This window comes from Lepisosteus oculatus, chromosome 21 (assembly GCF_040954835.1).
Source record: "Lepisosteus oculatus isolate fLepOcu1 chromosome 21, fLepOcu1.hap2, whole genome shotgun sequence".
Taxonomy (NCBI): Eukaryota; Metazoa; Chordata; class Actinopteri; order Semionotiformes; family Lepisosteidae; genus Lepisosteus; species Lepisosteus oculatus.
The window spans coordinates 6,989,227-7,006,003 of NC_090716.1; the positions used below are offsets into that span (position 1 = coordinate 6,989,227).

The 16,777-nt window shown below is 35.9% G+C and overlaps 1 protein-coding gene across 1 annotated transcript in view; it reads right to left on the reverse strand.

Moving 5' to 3' along the window:
• The window catches only part of prmt3 (protein arginine methyltransferase 3), a 44,562-nt gene that overhangs the window by 10,261 nt on the left and 17,524 nt on the right, over nt 1-16,777 (reverse strand). The window contains exons 11-13 of the mRNA XM_006642638.2: nt 12,832-12,910; nt 6,737-6,924; nt 4,893-4,979 (exon numbers count right to left, since the gene is read on the reverse strand). Coding sequence (XP_006642701.2) covers nt 4,893-4,979; nt 6,737-6,924; nt 12,832-12,910 — 354 coding nt within the window. The remainder of the gene's footprint in view (nt 1-4,892; nt 4,980-6,736; nt 6,925-12,831; nt 12,911-16,777) is intronic.

Sequence of the window (16,777 nt, forward strand, 5' to 3'; positions counted from 1 at the left end):
CAGATCACCTTTAATCATCGCCAATGACAAATCATTACTATTTGGCCCTGCACTTAAAAACCCAGAGCCTATCCTAAAAGCTTAGGATATTGAGATTGGACTACACCCTGGATGGGATGGATATGCCAGCCTATCACACATGCACACAGGGAGGATTTAAAGATCTCAATGAACCTAGCCAGGGTGCCTTTGAAACATGTCAGGAAACTGGAGGACACATAGAAAAGCCACTATAACACCAGCAAACATGCAAGCTCCACCGAGAACCGGTCTTTTTATTATGCCATCATTAAAAATAAACAGCATTTCCTTTTCATTCCAAAAAACGGCTCTACCCTTTACGGACAGGAGCCAAGATCCCAAAAGGGAAAGGAAAGAAAATAACCACTTCAAGAACACAAATTCCCAGAAGTTCATGAGGCAAGCCTTCCTCAACATTTAAAGTGAGTTTACAGCCAGAGGCCAAAGACACACTGCTTCAATTCACACTGTTCATTGAAAGCTGCATGCAGGCATTAGCAGTTCTTCCGTTAACTGCTCTCCGGAGAGTTGATAGTAATGGACTTCGGCGTCCTACTGAAGGAGTCATTTAAACCTCAGTCCATGAAACACAGGCTAGAAAATTGAAAATGATGACTAGCTGACTACAGTGATAAATAACCGAATCCAAACTCCTGTTTTCCAAAGGACAATAGATCGGATTGGAGTCTCTGCAGCACCAGAAGCAGCAAAATATTGCTTCCTTCTTAAAAAAAATAACATGGCAGGACACGAACAAAGGGTCAGGTTAGAACAGAATACAGATGAAACACTTAAATAGATAAAAAATTCAGGATACTGTTGTTTTCCAGTTTTATCTTTATTGACGCCTCATGAAGACTGACAAAAGAAGGAGCCTTAATCTTTAAAACTCTTAACATATGCTTACATATGCTTACATTGGGTGTAACGTAGTGTGGGTGATTATTTTGTTAGAAAATATTTTAAATGAAATTCTGTGGAACACATAATAGTGGATAAGGTACCTAAGTTCTTTCAGGAAAATGCATATTGAGACTAATTCAATAATATTTAATTGTGACCAACAATAATCTGTACAGTAATATCTTGCTATATGCATTTTTATCTTACATGGTTTTACATTTCCATGCAGACTTTACAGTATACCACTGTACCTTGCGAAACCCCCAATTTTGGGTACCCGTGAGTTTGAGAAGCATCGGAGAGCTGCGATGTGATACTTTCTGCAATTTCTCTCACATTCTTAAAAGTGTCCTGCACATATTAGTGTGCAGAATTGCATTAGGCTCTGATGGTTATTAACATATCTGATTGTGCAAGGGAGTGTTGGTGATTACCTAATTAAAAGGGATAGACATTAATTAAATAATAAATAAATCAAAATGGCTCATGAGCACAAGAAAGAGCAAATCTAGAATTGCAATCTAGATTAGTGATGCACTTAGAAACAAAAATTAAAGTGCTTAATAAGTTGCATGAAGGTCAATGTAATAGTGCTGTTGGTTGATTGTGTGGTGTAAATTAATCTACAATTTGTACGATAAAGAAAAGCAAGGAAGCTATCAAGAGTGTGATGTGGAACAGCAACATTGCTTAAGGTCTCATATATGCTATGTGACCCAATCTACTGTACATTGGCATCACCACAGCAATAAAGGTAAGAATGATGTCACAAACTCTTTTAAAAACTATCCATATTATTTCCAAAATATATTTTGTCTTTCTTTACTCTGATGTTATTGTTTTACCTTATTGCAGGTGATTTTTTTTTCTGAGGGATTTTATGTTGAATCGTGACTTCAGTTCCCCAACCCTATTTTTCCCCATAAGGTCTTAAGTTTATCAACCAAAAATCTGCCGCTGTTGCCAAAGGATTACTGTATTGTGATTTGTGGAGCAATTTTTTTTTTTTACAGAATTTGTCAAGGACCTCTGAGAAAAAGAAATTAAGATGAAATATTCTCACTTGCAAAAGCAATCCAAGAAAATTTCTAGGTGATACAAAATGAGTTTTACTTAATTAAAGATGTGTTCAGTTTCCTTTAGCATTTTAGGATACAACGGCCAACTAAGGACTTGGCAAGAGAAAAGTCCAAGATCCTCCTTGCCCTAAATTAAAAGTCATGCAGTCTAAACTTCTGGTCTTGAGCCTCTAAAGGAAAAAAACTGAAAAGGGGACAAATCAGATGGGCCTTCTTTGTTTTCATCAGCAGTTAGCCTTCAACCTGCATTCTGTCGAGGATAAATAATGAAAGAGAAATCCCACAGAACCACAAAAGAGACAGGAAGACAAAAAAGGCAGCATAATACTACAGTTCCCAGGGAAGAAGAAAATTAATAATTATCATCATCACTTACATCAACAGGGAGTAATTTATCATTTTTCCTTTACTGGTATCATGTTTGAGCAGCGTGTGGCTGAGCCAGATACAATTATGCATCTGGCCGTGGAAGTAGGAGGATAATGTGCTTTTGATGGAGTTCACCCAAGCGTGGAGCCTCAACCCTCTCCAGCCTTGCAGGAGGGTTAGAGGCTTTTTTGTCAAAATGCAAAGCAAACCTTAGCCATTTATTTTTTATCATTCAAATTCTATTCATTAATCTTATATTAATGTGTTTTAATATTATTCAGGAAACTTGAAAAGTCAAAATGAATAAAAATGAATAGAATGTTTAAAGCAGATACCTACCAAGAGAGGACTCTCACCATTCAAATTTGAAGAATTATGGAAAACCACTCATTCACCTACAGTTTGTTGAGATTTTGTCTTCTATTCTAAATTGTTTTCAGCTCTGAACTTTAAGACACAGCAGGATTGTCATTCCGAGAGCTTCACAATTTTCCAGACATCTGACATAATAGCTAACATCTTAACACACAAAAAATGTTATAATCCAAAACCTGTGTTCATAAATGAAAGCATTAAAGGGTGTTCAATGGGGGGATTCAGAATTAACAGACAAACAAAAACACAACTAGTATCATTCCCCCGTTTTATACTGTCCATAAGACAACTGGGTGGTATGAACAAAACAATGCCCTCATTCAAAGATATATATTACAGGGAACAGGAGGGTATTCATAAACCATATCTGCAGCTTATTGTTTAATTATTTTTCCAACATTGCAAAAGTCTGCATCTGGTTTATTGGGAAAAGGTGAGATTAGCTTTATGCATCTTAAACACTGACTGCTGTGAAAGTAAAGATCTTCACTCTATGAACACCGCTGTGAGAAATCAAATACTCTGTTCTCCCCAGTACCACTTGGGATCCCTTGTTTCAAGATCCCAGTGTTAAATGAAGGCTTGAGGTGAAATTACACTCCCTGGTTTGCCGGCAAAACTAGGATGTCAAACTGCAGCCCTTAGGGGACATACTTTTGTTTGTTGCTCACCACTGCAACCCCCTAGATCTAAATTACAGTCGCTGTTTGTGGTCAAGTGGGCACTTCCCCCCATCGCTCGCAAGTGGTTGTGGCCCTACAGACACCTACTCCAGGAATCTGACCAGGAAAATCTCCAAGAATTGGGTTTTTAATTGAAATGTGGAGAAAAGGCACATTAAAGACGCACATGAAAGAGTGGTAAGACAAGCAAAAAAATAGTAAGAATGGTAATTAAAAAGTGTACCATTAATTTAAATTGTCACTCTGTATCATCTATTTGCATATAACCAAGGATGGTGAACAGGGAGCTGTTCTGTTACAGATGACTACAAAATACACAAGATAAGCAGATGGAAAGCAAAAACATAATAGTTTATATATTTCTGACTGAAGCTAACTGGAGTGCAACTGGGATCCACATTTGGAAAAAAATATTCTTCACACACATACAACGCCTTCTTCAAGGCAACCCACATTGACACGAAGGATTGATCTACATGACCATCAACAAAAATTCCATTTGGGCTGGAGATTTGAGGTTTACTATTAAGAGTTTGTTTATATCTAGGGAATAAAAATGAAGAGTTGTATTGTTCATTTAATGCAAGGTTAGGCAGGCTGATATGATGAATGGAGTGTCAGACACAAACTTAAAAGCATGCATTCAATCATGGAAGTGGCAGAGATTTTACTCATTGAATGTCGATAATCCCCTGTGATAAATTCTATTTATTTTTACCTGTATTAATCAAGAAAATCTTTCAGGCACAAACAAACACATTTTTTAATAGATGTTTTGTACACCATGGTGCCTTTTTGGTTCACATATAGCAAGCTGGAAATTAGGGTTTATAGAGGAAAAACAAAATATTGGAAAGGGGATGTCTGCTATTATGAGGATGTCGAAAAAGGAAATGAGAGGCTGCATCACATTCTATTACACTAAGGCAACACTGAACAATCAAAAGGCGAGCTAGATGATAACCTAATATTGATTAATCAATAAAAACAACACAAGTCTGAGAACGTCAAATAGAATGTCTTCAAAACTGACTATAAAAGAAATATTACACCTGTCTATAGTTTTTGCATTTAATTCCAATGTATCAGAAATCTGAATCATTTTTCGCTAGCAAATTGTAAATGTCAAATGATCTATAGGTGTTCTGCTATCTGTTAAAAGAAATGTGAGAAACTATTAGAACTGCACTGAAATTGAACTGAAACTGCTTTTAAGTTTTAAATGAAAAACTTCACTGCATTCAGTTGCTGCCCAAATCAAACTTTTTTTAATGACAAGCTTAATAGTTACTTTCACTACTCAGAATCTATTAATCAGACAGGTGTTCAATTCGTCTAAAACTTTGAAATGGACCATCTAAGCCAATCTACTTCTCCATTTATCTGCACGCTGGTAATTAATCTTCCAGTGTGACAATCATGATTAGCCCTTCTGATACCTCAGTAAACAGAACCTACTTACTGTGCACTGGGTATCTTCTCTTATCTTTAAAGAGAAATCTGTAGAAAACTCCAGCTCCGAAATTGTTGCAGTGTTGCAGTTGATATTCTAGAGAAGAAACAAGGATAAATGTAAGTTAGTTTTATGGTCTAATGGTGTGTAATTATTTTATTAACAAAATGCAAGAATAAGTACTGTCAGCAATTAATGTTCTGCTATTCAAAACATAGATCAATGAGGTTATCACCCTGCCTGCACACTACAGAATGATTTTTTCCCAGCCTCCAAATAGTGAGAGGACTTTGACATCTGCAACAGAAGCATGACCCATAACAATATGCTGTATATAATCGAAACAGTTGGCTTATTTCACTGTTAAAAATCACATAGCTAATACCCAATAGTATCAACACAAAAAATACACATGACTACACTCCCTGACAGGATTTTGAGTTTTGTGCTACAGTTTTCAATTTTCTGCACTTCTTGTTTTAAAAATGGAATATGACTATTGTATCTATTGTGGTAATGTGTAAATAGCTGTATAATTTAACTAAGGAGCTGTCCATTTTTCATAGAGAAAAATTATTGACTTAAAATTCTAATCAGTTTTTCCCAGTGTGTAAGTCATCTATCACTGCTGAGAGGAAAGATGGAAAGTTCTATTAAAATGAAAGTGCAATTAAGAACTATATATTGAAAAGTGAAAAAATACAAACAGTAATTTCACTGAGGGGTGTTTGTCTTAAATATTATTGGTGCTTTGATAAAAACTTAGATTAGTTTGCAGTACATGGGCTCCTCACAGTCATTAAACTTGTGCTTGCCTACAGTTAATGCAATGTGATTAAAAATAAAATAAACCTTAAGCCTTAAAGCATTATAAATGTATGCATGTTAAAATACCTTATCAGAGTTTGAATGCTACTGACTATACTGCAATGGAATATTAATTAAGTTTACTAAAGAAGAAATTAAGCAAGAAGAAAATCAATCAATCATTAACTCTGTGACAGAAAGCTATCTTTTCTTGCCATAAGGAACTTAATCCTCTAAGTTACAGAAGAGAAAATGACAATTTGTTACTTCCAGAAAGGTCAGGATTATGGCTATTTCTTAAAAACAGGTGCTGTTCAGGCAGAATGGTTGCAGGCTATTTTATGATATTCAATGTTTACTTCTTACTCATTGCTGATTAAATGTCATCATCCTAAGGAAAGAACTCCTAACTAGATGGCAGATGGTCCCTCCTGTGTATCCTTTCAAAAATAACAATAATTTACAATATGTTAATTTATAAGTTAATTCTTCCTCATTTTTTACCACGCAAACACTACTTACAGAGTATTGTTATACGTCAATGTTAAGAATGGGACAGATAGCTCCAAAATAAAACGATCACTAAACTGTCTTTGTTCTAACTTTTAGGATTCACTTTTCAAGAAAACAAAGCAACAAAACATTCAAAATTACAACATTTTCTGTATAGATATTTCTAAGATTGATGGTGTCAGCATTTATCCAGAAACGGATAAAACTGTTCATTATTCTGTCTGAAAACAAAATGATATTTTTTTAAGGTTTGTGACTTCAAACTATAGTCTTTTCATTTCAGACTCCAAAGTCCATTACCCAACCAGTTTCATAAACACATAACACACTACAGATTCTAGAAAACCTGTTTGCATATTTCAAGATTCGAGATATTCAACAGTATTACAGGATCAGCACAGACATTTTTAGAATAAAGTAGTTTTCTGAACATTTGCAGGTCATCTAAAATGACTTAAGCTTAGCATGTACACATACACATTAACAGTATTTAAGCACATACAAACACTGTCTTTTGGGTTTCCCGTACATACCCGAATTACTGTGGGCTCTGATATGATTGTTTCTGGTTTCAGGACCTCCACAACAGCCTCAGGAACGACAGCCTTCTTCATGCACGTCATCTTGAACCCATACACATCATCCCAGAATGCAACACGGTCACTGTACTTCTGCATGTCTCCTACTGCTGCCAGGCTTATGGTGCACAAATCAGGATACACTGAAATAGCGAAGGTACAATTCAGCTCAAGTATATATATATACTCCATTTAATGGCATATCCAGTTAAAAAAAACTGCAGGAGGGACAGTCAATTCAGCTCTTTCCATGGTAAGAAATTCTTCAACTGAGACTGAAATGCAACTTTCTGATGCAACACACAGCATTTCCTATCTAAATCTTCACTTTTTGGACTAAATAGTTTTCATGCATTTGTTTAGTCTTTGTGCCCAATGAAAGAGTTAATTCATCCTCCTTTTAATACCTGCTGACTTCATAAAGTATTCCGATGTTCGTTACACAATGTTATTCCCTCATGACACCTTTCTAATTTCTCACTAAAATAAATTTGCTGCTGTTGTGCATTTAAGGTATGCTCTATGACCGTCCCCTGACATTTGTGGATTTTGCTGAAGTTTGCTTTTCTGCTGCTTGGAGGGTCTAGCAAGCACCTTTCTGTTAACATGAGGAGTAAATCAAATAAAATCTTTAAGAAATTAATGTACCGCACTATGTGAATTCAGAAAAAAAAAGCTGTAAAGCCATCTGTCAATAGAACCCTCCATAAAACAATATTTTTCTGTAACTTCTACAAAATGAACTCTTTCCTGTTGCACTGAAATATCAATTTAAGAATATAAAACAAACATCTAGCATGTTAGTCTTCATGACAAGTCATTCAAGTCTGACTGAATATATTTTCTTCTTATACCTTGTTTTTCGTGATACAGATGATACCAATAATTTGCTTCTGACAATGCCATCATTTTTATTAGTAACCATTACAATTTCCAGCAGATGCTGAGAACAAAAGAAAAACAATGTCTTAATTCATACTGTACTGTACCTAATATTAATCAGTTCCTTTTTGTCAGGGACCATTTCAGGTTTCAGTCAAAGATCTGCTGTACAATGATTTACACTACTGACAGATTTCAGCAATGCAGAGAAAAATAACGCGTAAGAGGTGCAAAGTGTTTCACTTTCCATGGTTAACCCTGCAGACATTGCTTTAAGGCTTGTTCCAGCAGTTGAACTTCTTAAAAAATGAGAGAAGTCAAGTCATCCACTGTGCAACCTTAAGACCCATAAAGAAAAGCTAACAGCTAAATCATTCCAAACATAAATTTAGAACAGCACACTCTGTACTTTGGAGAAGATTGTTATCATCCCAAGCCAGTCCCAAAAAGTTTAGTGGAGAAAATGTCAAATCACACTTGACACCACATCCCTCAGAAAAATTCAGACTTGACAAAATATCACCAACAGCTCAAATAAATTAACAACAAGATGAAGTCTGTACGTTTGTGTTTAATCCAGACTTAAGGTGAAACGACCAATGACTGTAAACCTATGAATGGCTTTTATTTCTATTATATTTCATTTCTGCAAATCTACACATAACTAGGCAAACAAAACAGAATCTACACCAGAACCAACATAGTTCTGTAAAGACTGAAAAAACCTAACAAGTGTTGATGGCCAGTTCTATCTAGCTTTTAGTTTATCTTTGAGCTACCATGAGCTCTACCCCTCTATAAAGTGGTCCTGCCATTATAAATACAATAAGATTTCTCACAACATACCCATCCATCATCTATAAGCTGCTTATCTTGTTGAGGGCTGTGACAAGCTGAAGTCTATCTTAGAAGCCAAATAAAAATTATTAAATGGAGCAAGGCAGGACTGAGACAACATCACTGCTCTTTCCCCAGACAGGATGCCATCCATTGTAGGGTTAGGCACAAATCTGACTAGCCAATCAAGCTGAACCAGCACATTTTTTGGGAGGAGGGAAAAAACTGGAGCACGGTACAAATGATCACAAGCATGGGGTGAACCAGCGAACTTCACACAAAACTGAACCCAGGGCTCTCAAATCTACAAGGCAAGTGCCAACCAGCACTTTGCCAAGTCTCTCATTTCAAAACAATTTAAATAAAAAATCCAGAACTTAAAAAGATTAGAAAAAGGTTACAAACAAGAGAAAACATTCAGCCCACCTAGTCCAATTTAGTTTGATCACTGTTATCAAGATAGAAAGTTAATGAATAATGTCATAATTGTGACTTTACTCCTTTCCTATTTACAACAATAACATGCAGGACATAATGCTGAGAGCAGCTGTAGCAACTGTGGTACGTCTGGAAGACATTATCATGCATTTCCCTTTTATAAAATTAAAATATAATATTCAAACTCATCAATCCTTTTTTACACAGTCAGACCAAAATAGCCTCTAGCCACTGCCACCCCCTGTTGATGTCCCTTTAGTGTTATTTCAGCTGGTATGTCCATTAAGAATCAGTGTGTGGGGAGGGGGGGTGGAACTGCTCTTTAATACTGCAACACTCCATCAAAAATGAAAATGCAGACTATCAGACTATCTGCTAGCAGAAAACGCCACAAAAACAAACAGCATGATGATGCATCTGCATAATACGAAGTACACATAATTCCACATAAAACACTGAAAAGGGACATTGTAGCAATAACGATATAAACATCTGAATATGGATAAGAAAACGTGTGCTGTTTCCATAAATGACACAAATACGGAAATTATTCACTGTTGTGTTAGATGAGACAGAAAAAAAGCAAGCCCACAGAGGATCCCACAGTGCAACGCCCCTGCATTTGTCTTCGTTTTTTGTAGAAAATGCTGTCCACGTACCAAAGGAGTTTCTGCACTGCAGGTAACCCCACTCATCTTGAATCTCAGAGTGTAACAGTAAAAGACATTAATCCACAGCAACTCACCAACTCCCACAAAAAGACACAGCCAGAATACAATCACACTTTGCCCTGACTAGTGGCAATGCATGAGAAGTGGAATCAAGCAAGCGAAGCAGAGCAGGCATTAAAAGAAATATGAAATTCAGAAAAAAAAAATCTTGATACTTTGGGAAGGGGAATTAAATCATATTAATATTTATTCCTCTACATAAATTAGAAAAAGTGAGAGTTCCTTAATGAAGAAATGGAATGGATTAATCAAATTAAATTTAATTTAATAAGAAGTTGAGGGGTACACAGTTTTATTCCTGAATTAAAACTATAAAGGCTTTTTGGTTAGAAACTGTTGTGCTAGCAAATCATCACAAATGTGTGAGTACATGTTTGCAGATATGAATTTGAGCTGTTTTATTGAGGAAGAAATCTAAAATCTCTTTCCTATTTAAAAAGATTTTACCTTTTGTTATTTTATAAAAATAAATTTTACAGATAACGAAAGAGTTTGCACGTTACCTGTTCAAGGTATCTCTTTTTAAAAACCGTGCTGGATATGGGACCTCAAAGTACATAAACATCATGTACAAAAACATGAAAAGTGCATGCTGTTCAAAGGAATGCGCTGTTCAGCGGTATCAAGGAAAAATGAAATTTAATTACCAATTACAAATTTGAAAATGAAGAAATGGCTTCAACAACAGGCTCAACCGCCAGGCTACTCGATTGATCAGAGGTTTCGGTCTCCCCCCGCGATATCTGAACGGGCTGACAAGCACCGGCTCCAACAGCAGAAAACCTTTCAGCTTCCTTACATTACATATTTGTCACTTCATTTTCCCCTTATTAGTCCAGCAAACGAGTGATTATTCCCTAGCACAGGTGAAATGAGGAAAGTGCTGATTGGGCAAAAGTGGAAGGCTGTACTCTGTGCGCTATACAGAGATTCATGGTTTTGACATCTGTGTCCTTCTCGAGTCGCTGCCCACAGCCCATTTGTCATTCCAGGGGGATCACGTGGTCGGCCATGGAGAAGGAAAATCCTTCATCCCTCAGTAATGCCTCACAAATTCTGAGACATTTAAGGATAAAGGGAGGTTAATGTGGTGGGGAAAAGCAGGAACCCTTGGAAATGTAAACCAGGAGAACCGTACAATCATATCAGGGAAACCAACAAACTCTAGGATTTCCTAGAATTATTATGAAAAAAAAATGAGAAAAGCAACATGAGGCAAAAGGACAATTATCTTTCACAGGATGCTGATTTTTGTGCACTAAAAGTGCAAATGGATATAATTCTTTTAGAGGTAAAAAACAATGAAAATTAAACACAAAAATAATCAACTTTTTTTAAATTAACAACGAAGAAATTCACAAAAGTATATCCGAACCAAAGTTGCCTGAAATGTTTACCTCTGCTTGAAAATGAAAACCTGCTAAATAAACTATCCTTATAAATTTACAGACTTCTAATATGCTTCGTTTGTGCATCTTGAACTTTGGTAAAGTTCATATAAAAGCTCCCTCCTTCCTTCTTATGGCTGGTGTCCAGAAAGGTGACTTTCCTGTTGTCATCGTCCCTAAGAGCCTAGTAAAAACCACTGTATCGGAACAGTTTTGGTGTCAGGGCACCATGTGTTACAAACCATTAAACCAGGTCAGTGACAGATACTGAGTTCTGTATCTAAAGGGAACAAGAGCCGAACACACAAGAATGCATTCCCACACACACACACACCACGAAAAGAGGCAATAGTATTTTTGTAATATTACCAAACAGAAAGCTATTTAAAAATATATAAATTTATAGAATAGATATGGATTCTTATTAAATTATATATACAGAGTAGACCCTCCATCAAACTTTCATTCATGAGTATAATATTTAAAAAGTAACCTGAACGATATAAATTAAATACATCACTGTATCATTTTTAATATTATATTTGATCAAATTCCATATGAAGAAGAAAGGTTTTTCAAGAAAAAGGTTGTAGCCCCAAAAAATAACTTAGTCTTAGTTACAAAGCACAATATTCCAAAAAAGATTGTTACTTATTTTTGTTGTCTTTGGGAGATGCAGATGTTTCTCCCAGATTTGTGTAAGATAACTTTTATGAAATAAGGCAAAAGAAATACACAGGACTGAGTGTTAATATCAAAGTCATTCTTGATCAGTTACAGCCTTTTTTCACTGGCATCCCTTTTATACTTTGCTGGGTACAATGGGATTAATTTTGTCACCCCTAAAAACAAAGTTCACTGCCCCTTTCTCAACTGAAAACTACCTCAGAATAACCCCTGAACATTGTGAAGTATGTACATACCGGAAATTGAAATAAAACTTAAAGAGATGTAAAATCATGAAGAATAATCCACTGAAGTATTAAAAATCACAAAAGCTTTAGAAAGTATGTGTACATTTGTACTATATTTCTACACTACCACTGTAGCTGTTCATTGGGCTTACCTAGATGAAGACAGCATTTATATTATCTTATACTTGACTCCTTTTTCCTATTTCTTGTAAAAATATTTAGATCACCAACAATTTTCAGTGTTTTATCATTTCTGTGCTACAGGTCCAGTTCTTGAAATGCAAGACAAGTTTAGCAGAAGACCTCTGCTGGGCAGTTTACTCACTGGTCACTGGACCTTTGCAAAGACAACGACAGGCAAACATTTATGCATCGGAACAATGCAACGGCCCTGCTTGTGTTGGTCAGCCCAACGAGCTGAGTGATGCCCTGCTTTACAAACGGCTGCTGTGCAGCAGTGGAAAAGGACACCAAACGTACCGAGCTACGAAGTCTCCATCTAATGAAAGTTCAGTTTTGCTCCGCCCAGAAGCTCACGCATCAGGCACTTTGCTAACTGGGTGGTATCAAGGGTTTTACAAATAATTCGGTTCACTCACAATATAATATTTGTCAGCAATATTATAATAACAGAAAATTTCAATAGCGTTAGGGGTCCAAATGATAGTGAGGGCATTAATATTACTGAATTCTAATACAATAAACAAATGCCTGGAAGGATCGCATAATGGCACTATTTTTCATCTGTGTCGGGAACTACCTCAGTCAAGCATAGCTCATCAGTGCTGCTGAAAATTCATAAGCTCTTCGTACAACAACAGGATTGTGCAAACGCAACATATTTCAACATTATTACAAACCTGATCCCTCATCAGCCAGGTATTTGTCTCTTGCATACAGAACAGAGTCCAGCATGGATTCGAAAAGAAGAAAATAACCCTAAGAGGAAAAAACAAAGAGGTTTTTGAGCTTTGTAATATAATAAAACATACTAAGAGCAAAACACTCCAAATCAACTTTACATTCTTTGCATCATCTCATGTACTTATGGACAGCTCTTTTTCATTTTTGAAACATATTGGTGACCAGCTACAGCCGATTTTTCAGTATTCTATAAAATTCAGTTTTATGTGCACACAATTCAAGAACAGGAAAATTGCAGGGTAAGTAGAATCTTCTTGAGGTTAAGTTTGGGTGTATTTTATTATCCAAGAGATCATGTGAATGTATCCTGGAGCTCCTGCTCTGAAACATGCCACTGCAAAGTGCTAACTGACAGGCTCTGGTCCCAGGAGGCCTGTATTAAACAATCATGGATGTTGAATTAGCCTATAAAAGGTGATCCTCCAGAGAATACTAAACCGCCCCCCTGTAGAAAAGGAGGGAAGGGAATCCCATTCTGTCTCTTCTCTTCTCCAGGCAGAAGAACTGTGATACTGTTTTGGGGAAAAGTACGTGTTTTATGGTTTAAGTACTATTACACAAATATATGAAATGAAAAGGAGAATAAAGGAAACAGCATTAAAGATGTGCACCAATTAGCATACACCATCTGTATATGGTAATAGCCTACAACATGTAAAAGAACGCACTGCATTCATATAAAAATTATATTACACCAGCTAAATTAATCTCTCTGTTGAATTAATAAATCATATTTGCCGCATGTACAGTATGCAAATAGATTAATAACTTACAGGATTTAAAACTGGTTATGAAAATTTGCTGTGAGCCACATGGCTTCTTACAAGAAATCAATAGAGGGATTTCTTTTTTTTCTGGAGCATACCCATGAAAGCACGTATCTGTTCACACAGAAAATCCCTCGTTGGCAACAGAAAGGCTTTGACTTTCTCTTTACAAAACTAAATAACCTAAACAACTCTTATTAACAGAGTAGTGAAAGAAAGTGTCATTTGGAAGCATAATATAAGAACATTGTGGCATAATCCTTTAGAGAGAGATTACATATATTAAAACAAGCACATTAGCACATACAAGCCTACAGCACTGCTGTCACAAACTGCAAGCTATAATAAAATGCATATATGGTTAGCACAACACTTAAAAAGCATCACAATATTTAAGCTGTCGGAGACAAGATACACCACAATACTATATCTTGATCAAGGTTTGTTATATTCATAACTGTAACATTATTCTAACTGGGTACTTACTGCAGAGGCTGGACAATGTGGCACTTTTGTGTGCTTTTCTTAAGGACAGATAACAGCCTCAAATATTCAGATTCATTAGGAATGTAGGTGAATACAATGTAAGTTATAATTCTCTTTCAGTATTCCACCAGCTCTGGAGTCTAGAGTGGTGTTAAAATGGAGAAAAAACATTCTATAGATAAGAATGACTGTGTGCGGATAGAATTATGATGGAATTTGTTTTCATCAGTTTTAGTATTCTAGCTTCCAGAGGAATACAATTTGACAGTCTTCACAATCTAGACACAACACTACTACAACTACAGAATGATAGATAAAGATGGTAACTATCAATAACAATAATAATAATTCTGTTTTTGAGCCAACAAATCATTCGAAGCACATTTGGAGAAATTACACAAAGCTTCAGTCTAAAAATTTACTAGCAAGGTTTGGAATGTCTAAAGTAAAAGGAGACCCACAGTTATAAGAGATTTGAGAACAAAATATAAACAGAATCCTATTTTAAGAGAGGTGTCAACTTCTGTCACTAAGATATCAGTTCTCCACCCCACAATAATTAATCATGAAAAATATTGTGATGCAACCCTAGCATTGTATTTTTTTTAATTACAGCAATTAGCATGAGAGAGATGTGGAAGTGACTCTCCTCATATTTCCCTAGAATCACAAGAGCAGTATTTCTGCTGACTCCATCGCAAACGATCTGTCTCCACTAGTGCCTGGGCTCAAGATCTACTACGTCTGCTTTGACCCCCAGGTGACCTCCTGTTCTGCACAAGCAGACAACATGACCCCCAGTATTAATTCTTCCCAACACAAAGGTTGAGCTTTTGTCCACAGCCTGTTGGTTTAATTCAGGAGTCTCTGTATATTCTTTACACAGACATGGGGTACAATTCCATTAATGGTGCATTCTGTGCCTTTAATGCAGGCTTAAAACCACACCTATAGACAGGGGTAAAATTTAATGACCTTAACAGGTCTTTTTCAAGACCTTGTCATTTCATAGCACCGTATCCCTTCTTAATTAAAATGTAAAAGATTCCAAAAGTACTTTTAAAAGTGCTGTAATCCCACACAGAATACCACAATAAATCAATTTACTGTGTAAACCACACTGATTGAAAATCATTTGGAAAATACATGTTAGAATAGTGCTGAGCTATTCTTAACTTAAGCAAAATTACAGAAAAGTCAATTTTAGAGTTTACTGTAGAGATTCTGTAGTTTGGTTTAAGGAGGACCATCGTTAGGTACACATGACAAGCAAAAGACTTTCACCATATTGAACATGCACTTCAGAAAGACAACCACTAGCTGAAACACATACAAATAAATATTCCAGAAAGATAACACTAAGTAAACTAATTAAAAAATAAAGGGTTTACAAAAAGACTGTGGTAGGTTTTACTACATTATTTCCAAAGCATCATCATTCGCACTGAAATGAAATTTTGAGCTAATTGCGATAAGCGTCAGGTAACTGGATAAACCACTGCTGCAAACAGTTGTTTTAAGATATAAAGACAAATCCAGGTGACCACTTACAAAAGCAAAAAAAAAATAAATTTATGGTCCCATTTACGCTTTCCAATTATCTGTGTCCTTTGCCTGACCTTTCACTCTAAAACTAGTCCCCCTCACCCAGTTGTAACCTCATCTGCTCCATCTTCCCTGCACTGTAGTTCTTTAGTGCTGTCCTTGGTCCTGAACCATACCATTTATAACCAATATCAGAACAATCGTCTCTGTGCTGCTTGTGTGCGGTGCTCATCTGCAGTGTAATTTAGAATGTAATTTCACAGGCTGCTGCCTCACCTGTAGGGGTGCCATCTGGAAGGAGAATTATACCTGACATCGTCTCCCATGATGCTCTGGTGGACCCTGCCTCTGCACTGACTGAGGCTCACGTTTTCCTGCATTCACACCTTCACAATTAATTACCGAACGGAGCTATACTGCACAAATCTGTGAGCAGAATATTAATGTTAAAATCTCTACTAGCTTACTGATAGTTATTGCATACTGGTGCAGCTGCTATTCAGCTTTAATATTAAAGCTATGTATTTATAAATAATATATCCAGAAGTAGGTACTTGTAAAACAAAGTGAAATTTTAAAAAGTGTTAAGGACGATTGACATATACACCTTGTCGCTTTGGTCAAATTAATCTGCATGTCCCATTTAACAAATTAGAATTATTAGGCGTAAAGTTTGATTAAGAAATCTTCATTTAAATAACTCTTTCAGTATCATTCTTTTCCAGTTCCATTTGGTTTGAATGCAGGATTAATTAAAACCTACAACAATCCACCAAAATTTTAATCAGATAACATATTTCACTGATAAGATCGCCAATTTTGCAATAATGAATTACTTACATGTGTTAATTTACACTAGCGTAGCAGCAATTGAAAATATTTATTAGTGATTCTACATTAAAGGATCCATTTATTTGGGTATTGAAATGAAAAAAAAACACTTAAAATATCAACAAATGAATTTGTATATTTTCCATACATTAACTAGACCATAAACCAATCAACTGTGAGACAGATAATTACCAATAATGTCCTAGTTGGGATCCACAAATCTATCTCTTCAATAGCCACTGAAAACCTACAC